The sequence below is a fragment of the Macrobrachium rosenbergii genome, chromosome 54 (assembly GCF_040412425.1).
Source record: "Macrobrachium rosenbergii isolate ZJJX-2024 chromosome 54, ASM4041242v1, whole genome shotgun sequence".
NCBI lineage: Eukaryota > Metazoa > Arthropoda > Malacostraca > Decapoda > Palaemonidae > Macrobrachium > Macrobrachium rosenbergii.
Window position 1 is genome coordinate 18,257,603 of NC_089794.1, and position 12,122 is coordinate 18,269,724.

Sequence of the window (12,122 nt, forward strand, 5' to 3'; positions counted from 1 at the left end):
ATTAAATGATAGTATTTGTGAAGAATGCCATTTACATCAATAGAAATATATGTATGTAAATATGTAAATATACATATGTACAGTATATGCTGTATATATAAACAGAGGCCAATGCGAAGGGCAATCTAACCCCGTTTTCTATGCCAGGAAAGTCCACACTAATCAATGAAAACAGAATCATCCATAGAATTCCAAAAATTGGCAGTACAGTGAAATCATTAAAACAAAAAAAAAAAAACCTTTTGGTGACAAAACCATTCTAAGACTGTCTAGCAATAGCATACCTGTTCCCCCTCCCCCTGCCCGAAGGGCGCTGGTCGGGAGGTGGAAGAAGACGCATACCAGGTAATGACCTATCCATTACCTCCGAAGTGAAAATCATCCTCGAAAAATCCCCTTTTAAAAGGACGAGTACTTCTTATAAATCCCCTTTTCTGTGCCGAAGCATTCAGGTAAAATCCTCTTTCAAGAGACTTAGGATTCGCCAAAGAGCCCCTTTTTAAGAGGTACTGAATTTCGGTCTGTATATACAGTTCGAAGATCGTCATAGTATTGGAACCGCGTGTAAGCCTAATAATCTCTCTTTGACGCTCGGTTAAAAGTCTTCTGAAAAGGGAATGGGAGTTTTTCTGAACGGTCAAAAAAATATAAATTTCCTTTTTAGAATTCTGTTATATACTTCCTCCTCGTTCACAACGATAATGAATTTTTTTCTTCAGTACTTTCGAGTAAATATAACACAACGTTTTTTTCATTTGACATAACTCATATATATATATATATATATATATATATATATATATATATATATATATATATATATATATATATACATATGAAGCAGATTCTCCTTATTTCCTCTAGATTTCGATTGGAAAGTTAAAACTGTAGTACTCCTCAATAAACTTTAATCTGCTCAAATGTACCGAAAATTTTGTGATATTTTGACAAGGAAAGTTTTATATATATATACTGTATACAGTATATATACTATATATATATATATATATATATATATATATATATATATATATATATATATATATATATATATATATATATATATATGTTACAGTCAACATGCATAATCAGTCATTAGGCGTAATGACTGAAATTTCAGTCATCACGCGTAATGCATTTAGGGGACATTTGATCCCTAGGAGCTAGTACTAAACACAGCGAAACAGTGAGTCACCTACACTGTTTCGCCGGGTTTAGTACTAGTCCCTGGGGGTCAAATGTATTTCGCTGTGTTTAGTACTAGCTCCTGGGGGACAAATGTCCCTAAGTGCATTACGATGATGACTGAAATTTCAGTCATTACGCGAATGACTGATTACGCGTGTTGACTGAAACATATATATATATATATATATATATATATATATATATATATATATATAGTTAATTGAAACAAGGAAGTTGGCGCAATGAATGCTGACATGGATGATGAAAAAATGGAAGGAGAGAGAGAGAGAGAGAGAGAGAGAGAGAGAGAGAGAGAGAGAGAGAACGATGAGAACAGCTCAGATCTGCCCTGGATATCAAAAAGGCTTACTGCTATACATTTGTCTTTTCTTTGGTATTTTATAGAGAGTTTTATTTCATCCATGTCTACGGCAGATGGTGAGCAGAGAAGAGGCTGTAGTGTGTTAAGTTTTCAGTCATTATAATATATATACTCTCAATGTGGCAGTTTAGCACATTTGCCAAGAAACAAGTAAGTTTTGCATTGTTTGATCTTCTTTAGTTTCATGGAGCGACATCAGTTCCCTGAGTGGTTTATTTCAGTAAACTTTCCTACTGGATTCTATGTTTGAATTTACACTTTCATAGAAGAAACTGGCTTACCCTTGAAAGGCATGAGTTATTACCCGACTCCATGTACCCTGTAACACCCAACAAGCCACCACTTACAAACTCCTTGATCTTCTGTAATTTTTTCTTTCCTTTTGCTGCAAAGATCTGAAATCTTTCACCCCTCCTGTTTTCCCCTGTAGCCCATCATCTCTCAGACTGGCCTGATGTATTCTCAGTGTTAATGCACAATACATCCACTGGTCACATTTACTCACGGTATCGAATTGAACTGAATATAGAATTTAGGCCAAAGGCCAGGTACTAGGACCTATGAGATCGTTCAGCGCTGAAATGGAAATTGACAGTAAAAGGTCTGAAAGGTGTAACAGGAGGAAAACCTCGCAGTTGCACTATGAATCAAGTGTTAGGAGAGGGTGGAAAGTAAGATGGAAGAAAGAGAATATGAGAGGAGGTACAGTAAAAGAAACGAAATGGGTTGCAGCTGGGGCCCGAAGGAACGCTGCAAAGAACCTTAAGTAATGTCCAGGGTGTTGTACCGTAGTTTCATTGCCTGTTGATTCGCATTAGAGAGTAATCCTTGATAATCCTCGCTGGTTCTGTTTTCCCATTCCTGGCACCCTGCCATAGCTTCTCTATCCTTGTCGCGGTGGTTAAATGATGACAGGGAGACTCCACTTGCACTGAACCGCATTGCCTTTATACCACGATGACACGGTGATCACTGGATGATAACTGACTGTGGGTGCGTTTAGGATCCCTTTTTAACATGAGTGAAAGAAGGTTCTTCAGCTACCTCAGCCTAGAGAGATCTATGATTTGTTTACAGCCCAGAAATACAACTAATCTGATAGTGATTCTCTAATAGTTCTATTCTGTCAGTGGCATCTGAAGATCGTTTCAGTGATTTTATTATGACAATGAAATTTCCAAGTCACTAAGCTTTTATCATCTCCTATATTGAGCGTCATCAGTAATTACTGAAATGAAATGCAGAAGTAAAATGAGCCAATCTTTCATGCTTCAAGCAAGTGACAGATAGGGGTTGTGAGGATTATTCCATATTAACCGCCAAATCCACTCTTTCAGACATTTATGAAACAAGTCTTCGATTTTTCTTGAACTGATATTTTCAGTCCTCCTAATATCACGTGGGACTTTACTATACCAGCCTTTGAGCTGCATATTTGAAGGTTCTAAAATCAACATTTGAAGTACACCTTGACTCAGATAACTTGAAAACTATCTGTAGGTAGTTCTTTTTGACTCCAATCAATCTCATACATACTTTGGACATCCAGTCTAGATAGCTTGATGAGTCATAACATATCTTCCCCAAAGGGAGGTGGGGTAATACCGTCATTGCACCTCATGCGGTGCACTGCAGGCATTACTTAAGGTTCTTTGCAGCATCCCTTCGGCCCCTAGCTGCAACCCCTGCCATTCTTTTTACTCTACCTCCGTTCATATTCGCTTTCTTCCGTCTTACTTTCCAATCTCTCCTAACAGGTTTTCCTCCTGTTACCCCCTTAAAACCTTTTTACTCTCAATTTTCCTTTCAGCGCTGAATGACCTCATAGGTCCCAGCGCTTTGCCTATGGCCTAAATTCTATGTTCCATTCCCTTCCATAACATATTTTAAACGTTAGACGGGATTCTAACTTGGACAGGCAGCATTACTAAGATGATAATCATTAGTCCTTCTAACACTACTAATTTTAGCACTGAAAGGAAATTGGCAGTACAGTACCGCACCTAAGTCAAGAACCTTTTCAGAATTCTGGACCAGATTTTACTAATAATATTCCTTATTTTTCTTCCCGGCCAAAATAAATTAACTTTTTTTATTTGGCTTTCGTTTCTTTAATATAATTCATCCCTTAACACTGGTATGAGCATTCTTCAATTTAGCCAAATTTTATATATAAAATCTGTATGAAAGATAAAGAGTGGTTGCCACACAATATGCCTGAATGAAGTCTTTTATTCAAAAGGATTATATAAGTATGTATGTAGGTATGTATGTATATGTATGTATATATATATATATATATATATATATATATATATATATGTGTGTGTGTGTGTGTGTGTGTGTGTGTGTGTGTGTGTGTGTGTGTGTGTGTGTGTGTGTTATACTTCGTGTAATGCGCATAACTCATATCTGAACCTTTTAAATATTCACCTAACGGGACATGAAATATAATTCTTCCGATGGAGGTTGCCATGAGTTAGAAATTCATCATCTTCATCTACCTCCATCTTTAATGTTTTTCTGTCAGATCTTATCTCTGCAGGGCTAGGCGCCGTAAGATGAACTCTCTCAGCCCTCGTTTGTCTCGCGAACTTTCTGTAAGAGCTCCCACTTGATCTGGGCCTCGGTCTGCTCGTTTACCTTCGCTTAGAAAAAATATTTTGATTGGTTTTCTGTAAAGAAACTTACGGGTGATCGTATCGCTAACAGAGAGGACCTCTGCTGCTCTGTTTATCATAATCAATGTAAAATACAACCTAAGACGCTGCAAGATGTTTTAGATAAAGAGGGGGAGTGCCGTACCTTGGGATAGGATTACCCCAGCGTTGCTCGAGTTGCAGTGTCTGTCTACCAAGTTAGAATCGTGTTTAAAATAAGTTATAGCTCATCAAGCCATCAAGACTGGTTGTCCAAAGTAAGTATGGTATTTTCTGTGCATAATACAGCCTACGAGTGGAATCAACACAGGACTAGTTACAGATGGTTTCAAGTTACCTGAGCCAAGACGCACTTGGAATGTTGGTTTAAGAGCCTTCAAATACGCAGCCCAAAGACTATGCAATAGGCGTAGGTCTGTCAGTATCAGCAGGACTAAAAATATCGAGTCTTTCAAGAAAAAAATTGAGCTCTATCTTATTTTCTTAATGTAATGATAGTATGGATTTGACAACTGAAAAGGAGTACGAATGGTGATTCTTCTGCGTGCATACATGTGTGCATGGCAAATAAATTTGTGTCCCACGGGTCGCCTTCTACGAACTGGGACTAAATAAGAAGCCTGCTATAAATAAATAAGTTTACTTAGCTTGCCATTCGCGACGGTATTTGTTCATATAAGAATTGCACAATAACTAACGAAGATAACAATGGTGAGATTTTATTCGTAAGTTGCGCCAATCCAGAATGCAAAAACTGCAGTTTTCTCCCGATAATATTACAAGAAAACATAAAAATATGCATATTCAAAGAACGGCAGCAATGCAAGGGAAAGAAAATAACGAAATCTGCAGGATTAAATGAGAAGCAGAGCACTGCGTCACAGTGTTATGACAGTGCATTCTTGCAACAGAAGAGGCTGACCTGGACAGGTAAATATGTTGAAGTGGGCGAAGAAAATAACATTTCTTTTATTGCTACACACTTATACACTCATTCTGGAATTAAGGAGGTGTAGAGGTCTCGTGACTTCATTTATTTTATACTCGTCAGACAGCTCAGAATAACTGACTGGTCAACACTTATTTATCAACAAATTCACTCATTATTTGGTGAAATATGACGTTCCTGCACTTCATAAAAAGTAGCAAGTCTGGCATTCTAAGTCTATTTATCCCGACTGGAAATGCGTGTAGACCAGCATAAAAGCACAGCAAGAACTTCAATGGTTGTCTTGCGCGCATTTAGAAGGGTTGGAGTGCGTGCGGTATTACGTAAATGACCAGAAGAAATAGTTTTTCCATTACTTGAGCATGTCAAGTTATGAGGGAGTATAGAGGGAAGAAGAATCGAAAGACGGATTCCTTTTCTGGATTGGAATAGATGTTCGCAATCTTCATAGATCCGTAAGGGGGGCAAGAGGCGCGCCGATATGGATCCGGATCCTCCTCCCAGATGGCCTTCACAGCCCCTGTAGCCACTGCCATTGTAAACAACCCGAAAGCCCCCTCCGTCGAAAACACTCGATTTGCCCGAGAATAACCTTTGTGATTTGCCAGCGTCCGCGCCTCTTGGTTCCCAGGTGAGGTCAAAATGTAGAGGATGAGTCGCCAAAGACCCCCGGCGAGGCAAATGTCCGCGAAGGTGGCGTCTAAGGGGCCTCTTCTTGACCATAAGTGTCTGTGTGTGTGTGTGGGCGATGTTGTGTCAAGCCTTCCCATCCAGGCTGGCCTACGTCATTGTTTTTCTAATTTAATCTGTCTGCGTTTGTCACGTAACTGGTCATGCCGGCACTCTCGTTAGTTAGCAGGGTTGTTTTGGTAATGGTTTGGCGAGCTTGAATGGTTTAGGGTCCTAAGGTGGCCCATACGGAGCCGTGACTTGCGTTAGCTCGGACAAGGCCAGACTTGGCTAGGCCTCAACTCTCCATAACCCTGTGCAGTATGAGGCCGAACCCTTTATGGTAAGACACTTCGGTAGAACTAAATATTAGCTCCGTGACGGGTATTTCCTTTGAAGTTAACTTTTCCTATGGTATTTTGTTAGCTCATCAAGAGTTTACCATTACTTTTTGTCGGTCGACTGTAATTAACCTCAGAACGGGTTGTGTCTTTTGTGTGCTGGTCGTCCTGGAACGCTGTCGTGCATGCGCAATGTTATAGGGGAACTATTGGTTGAAAGTGGTTTCCTTTACTGGGTTGGGGGCTAAATAACACTGCCTACTAGGTCAAGTTAGGTTAGGGTGCGTTGGGTTAATATGGTTCCTTTTACAATAGCTTTTCCTTAGCCAATCCCTTCTTGAACATATGGCTCCCTAATGACTTTCATATTCGCGAAACCGTTCCATACAGTCCGTGCGGAACCATTACTTTGAAATACCAACACTTCTAGATGTGTCTAAGGGGGAGTACAGAATGTAGATGCTTTAAACATATATATGGTGATAGTGTTAGGTTAGGCTGTTAGTATAATGGCAGAGTTAGGAGTTACAATGTCCTTTGAGGGAATCAAGGAGGCCAAAACACCTCCCTCCCCTCAGCCAGGTTAGAAACTGGCAGCCATGATTAGGTTAGGGTAAAACTTTACTTTAGTTGCACAGCGTGATTCCCGCTAGTCGTTGACCAGAACAGGTTCCTTATATATACATAAATAGACATAACCCTTCCCATAATGCCAGGTCCTGACCTAACCAGATCTTACCTACCTAACACAATCTAACTCAGGGCGACGTGCCCTGACCTGGCCGGGCTCCCCTCCCAAAAAAAAATGGTGGTAACCTGTCCCGTTCGGCGACTGGTGGGAACCAGGCTGCGCAACTAAAGTAAATTTTTACCTAGGTTAGGTCAGGGTAAGTCTGGTTAGGTCATATTCCCTCTGAAATACCTATTAGGTCAACACTTGCATTCACTTCAAGACATGTTTCTTCTGTCTTATAGGCCATAGGAACTTAGGCTATATAACATGGATATTGATTAGATGGTGTTTTAGAATTATTTTTACTTTCTTCACAGCGTGTCGCTGTGACTAGTGATTGATCTCTTTTCTTGTCCTTAGCCTGCCATTTGGTGCAACTTGTGATGGCACAGCACAGTTGGTTGCATAATTTATATAACCATTCATTCTAAAACTGGTGACGGATGGTATTTCTGCTAGTTTTTTTCATGATCCTGACGAATCCTGACGAATTTTAAATGCATTTCCTTCAGGAATGCACCAACACCTAACAATAATGAGGACCTCTAATTGGAAACGAGGTTTTTTTTTTTTTGGCAAGAGGTGGAATAAAAGATGGGTAAAAAACAGGCATGTACGGTAACCTAACCAGGTCCTACCTTACTTAACCTGGCCTGGAATATATGTCTCCTCATTGGGCTTCCCCTCACTGTTAAGTATTGTATGGTGGGTGTAGGCTCATGGGTTTACCAAGCATTAAGGAAGGTATATATAAATATGGAATATTTATCAGAAACAATAAAACAAGCAGAAAATTCTTATTTCACCAGCTTTAGAGTGTGGGGTGTTGAAAACTATCACGCTTAGTATGCTACTTAATTACGCTGCAGAGGTAGATCAGTTCTAAGCTTCTTAGATAAAGAAATAGGAGCAACTGCTTACAAACATCATAGGATAGCTGCGTATCAAAATGAATCGTGTAATATTATATATGTGCAGCCTTGCAGTGATGTCACAGGTTGAGTTGCATTTAATGGTATGGTTGGGAAGAACTGTAGGTACGGATAAGAAGACCACTTAATGAACAAAGAAAGAGGAATTCGAAAACAAACTGATGCATATAACTTTTATTAAAATTATCAAAAGGTTTTTGCATTGAAAAAATAGCTAAGATATGTGCCTTTGTTGTAAATATCAGTGGTTATGCCTTGAATAAGTGGCATAGTTGAGTCTAGGATATTTTTTATAGTAATAATTTTCTTTTGTGGTGTTAACAACCCTACTGCACGTATGTGGTGGTGATGTTATGACACAGTATTTCTAAATTTGATCCAGTGATTCTTTAATCATTTGTGAGTACAATAGTACTTAATACTATTTCTTCATCCCTGAGGCTAAGAAATGAAGTGAGTCATTTAGTAGTGTTCACTTATGCTGTTCATTCTAAAACTTGTGAAATAAAGGCACTTCTCTTAGTTTTTGTTGTGATTCTGTCACGTTTCATATTCATTTCATTCCTGAATGCTTGGTTGACCCATTACAACCCCTCGCCATATGTATTGAAGAGGGGAAACCCAGAGAGAAGCCATACCTATGTGGTCATGTTAAATATGGTTAGGTGGGTTCTTAGATCTGTTTCCTCAGCGGGTCTCTCATTATAATAAGAAATAGGTTGTCATCGTGAGTTAACTAAGTGTTTGTGATAGAACAATTTTCAAATTTGCCCAAATCCCACAAACACCTATCATAAAAACCATTTGTTCCCTTAAGAATACAAATCACTGTCTTTTACATAGGAATATTCCTTTCACCAGCAGGATACAATCATTAAAGCAGGTAGATAAGGTAGTTAATTGATAAATGGGCGAGTGGTGGGGGCACTGCCCACTCACCTGTCAGAAACTCAGCTCTGTCTTCAACTACCACCCTGTTCAAACAAACATTTTCTACCACTGACTAATGCTGTTGAAGCATTTATCAAAGTATTTTAATTCTCTTTATGCCCATTTGAATCTGGACTGCAACTGTGGCTATTCTACAGGAGTGATTGAAAGGTCTTGGTGTTCTGTTCCCCAGTCTTAAACTCATGGGCTGCTCTGGAAGATCCCTCGTTGGACGAGTTAGTAGAGTTCTCGGCTAGCACTTTGTTAGGCCCGAGTTTGAGTCTCCGGCCGGCCAATGAAGAATTGGAGGAATTTATTTCTGGTGATAGAAATTCATTTCTTGGTATAATGTGGTTCGGATTCCATAATAAATTGTAGGTCCCATTGTTAGGTAACCAATTGGTTCTTAGCCACGTAAAATAAGACTAATCCTTCGGGCCAGCCCTAGGAGAGTTGTTAATCAGATTTCTTCGTGGCCCACTCGTCTACTTCAGCTCCTTCTGCTGAGGCACTTGTGGTCCGAGGAGTCATTTGTTTTTCCTGGTTGGGGACTATTTAGCATCAAACGTAAGAGAAAAGCTTCAAGATAAGCTCTTCTCAATCTGCAGTGAAGGGCCATTTCTCAGCCCTGTTCTATGGGTACTTGCTCAAAGGTGTGGATATCTCATCCTCATTTGAACAGTCTTGTCCACCTCGTGAATCCAGGCCTACTGAGTGACTTGTTCTCCAGAATCTCATTCAAGCACCCACTGAACCCCTCATTGAATCTTAGTATGGAAACCTCACACGTGGGACAGTTTTTCATGAAGTTTTAGCATCAGAGAAGCAAGTAATTTAGCTTTGTTATGTTTGTTACCAAGTTGAGCACATGCAAGGATGGATTCTCTCACTCTTGTTTTTTCCTGAGTTTGTTGTGAAAACTCAAAACCTTTCAGTTCTTGCAAGAATTTTGAGTTGTGAATGCCTCCCTCTGGGATTTTTTAAGTGTCAGTTGTGACCAAATGCTTTTATTCATAGAGAGGACCCTATGGCATTAATTAAATAGAAGCAGTCATCATAGTCCAGTGTTGACATCTACTCATAGTATTGATATGCACAAGATTGAGTCAAAAAAGGAGGCGACTAAGGACAGGTGAATAAATAGGTACAACCCCTCACTTGCATACCTGCCACCACTTAACAGCCTCCTTAATGAGCTTCAGGTCTGATCAAGCTATTGCCAAAGATGCTCCTTCATAAAAGATTACTAGTTTTTATGTTTAGGAAAAATGCTATACAGTATTTCATATTGCCTTATGAGTACAAGCAAAAGGCCTCCCACTGGTGGTGTGATGGTGATCCTGGCAAACTGCAATAGTTTTATCTTTAGTACTGAGGAGGACCTGCATATGATGTGTAGTGTTTGTAGCAGTAAAGTATGTTCTCCCAAGAGTGTATGTCGTGCATTTCAGGACTGGCTTGAACTCCAGTGAAAAGGAGGATAGGGTCAATGATACCAGGAGAAGAAAAACAATGCGGGTTGGGAGATGTTTCTGAGGTCATGAATAAGAGATTTTAGGGAGATAGTTTGATTGACATACCAGAAGTTGAAGAAAACCTGATTGTTCAGATAAATGAACTTTTTTTATTCTTTTTTTTGAGGAATCAGTAATAAAGAACTTAAGAGCCGGAAGCACCGGGCTTTTTGTATTCAGCCAGGTGCAAGAGGATGGGTTTTCTTCGTTTGTAGTGTCGGAATTGTTGTAGGTTATTGTAAAGTAATAGGTTTTTATCAAAGAAACTTTTTTTTAGAAATACATAAATGCTTATTTTGTGAAAAATTAAAATCAAGAGATTAGTGCCAGTTGTAATGATGAATAATTCTTGAAGAGAACTTGGGCACTAGAGGATTGATGAGTGGGTGAAGCATCATAAGCCGATCTTGGCAGATGCTGAGGGAATTCTCAGTCTTAAATGGTACAAGTTCGCACCACTTGGATTCCAGGGCACTGGAGAAAGACAGTCAGTGATTACTGGGTTTGTACCAAACTTGGTTTTTATAATAAGAGTATCATTTTTATGGTAAATTATTTAAACTGAAGTATTAATTGCCATATGAAACAGGTAGGCCTTATTTCAGAATTCATATTGCAACAGTCAATTCATTATTGCATAACTAGTATTTAAATGTCTTTTGTAATAACAAATTTCAATGTTTTAGTTTAGCAGTTTGAAAACAATGTTTTAGTTTAGCAGTTTGAAAATTTTAAACATTTTTTTCTATTTCCTAATTGCTAAACTGTGTACAGTATTAACAGTAGGCTGACAAGTACTTTTAATAATCATTTTGGAACTACTGTGTAGGACTGCTGTTAATATCTCTCGTCTTTTCCAGGTTTAGAAGCAAAGAAAATGCAGTAGCTTATTGTTGAGAGAAGAGGCTGCATCGCGCTCCAACATGGGAGCTATAAGCATAAATTGCCCTTGGGACGACAGCTCTCCTGAGCCACTTTTGGATGCCTGTGGCAAATATGTCATCCAACATCCGGAAACCTTTTGTGAGCTGCAGCCTGAGACAGGGCTGTGGTGTCTGCGCTCGGGACTGGCGCTGCCCATGGAGATATGCGAGAAGCTCATCAGTCTGTGGCAGGAGATGGACCCCCAGGGTCTTGACGACAAATTTATTAACATATTCAAAGATGTGATTTTGACGAGACTTAAGAGAGTGACATTAAGAAATTCGTCAATCTCGGACGATGGTCTGAATCACCTACTTTCTCATCATTTATTAGAACTAGATGTGAGTAACTGTAGCAAGTTGACGAAAAGAACTTTAAAAAATATTAATAGAGAGGGTGTGGGTGAATGTTTGACTTCTTTGGTGATTGGTAAGACGAGAAATATTTTGCCGGACACAGTGTTCTCAAATCCTTTACCAGATTCCAGTGATAGTTCAGACTCTAGTCCAGTCAGTGAAATAGAACAGCGGGGTTATATTTTACGAACTCCAAACCTCAGGCGACTTATTGTGCAAGAACTCTATATTCCCATGGAGCCCCAATACTTTGCTCTGCTCTTGAAACCTTTGTCGAAACTGACTCACTTGGACTTGTCGGGATGTTTCTTTCTAAACGATGTGAAATATATCCTGGAAATGAAATGCCTGGTGTCCCTGATTCTGCATAGCGTGCAGAGAATCCAAGACACTGTGCCCACGATAATGATGATGAAGACCTTAAGGTAAGACATCGTTTGTTTGGTATTTCCAGATCCTCTGTAGTTGCAGTTTTGATTTATCTGATTTTATCTAAATCTAACAACATAAATGGTTTTATTATACAATAATTTTTGCTCCTGAG

The 12,122-nt window shown here is 39.2% G+C and overlaps 1 protein-coding gene across 6 annotated transcripts in view; it reads left to right on the top strand.

The window, feature by feature from the left end:
• LOC136834806 (protein zer-1 homolog) overlaps positions 1-12,122 on the top strand; it is an 86,787-nt gene that overhangs the window by 55,827 nt on the left and 18,838 nt on the right. For 2 of the 6 annotated variants that reach the window (XM_067097533.1, XM_067097531.1), the window contains exon 3: positions 11,159-12,003. In XM_067097533.1, coding sequence (XP_066953634.1) covers positions 11,222-12,003 — 782 coding nt within the window. In that variant the 5' untranslated portion in view covers positions 11,159-11,221. Of the gene's footprint in view, positions 1-4,807; positions 5,161-5,579; positions 5,811-5,989; positions 6,192-11,158; positions 12,004-12,122 lie in introns of those variants that run through there. The other 4 variants (XM_067097534.1, XM_067097532.1, XM_067097530.1 and 1 more) reach the window with 4 other exon arrangements.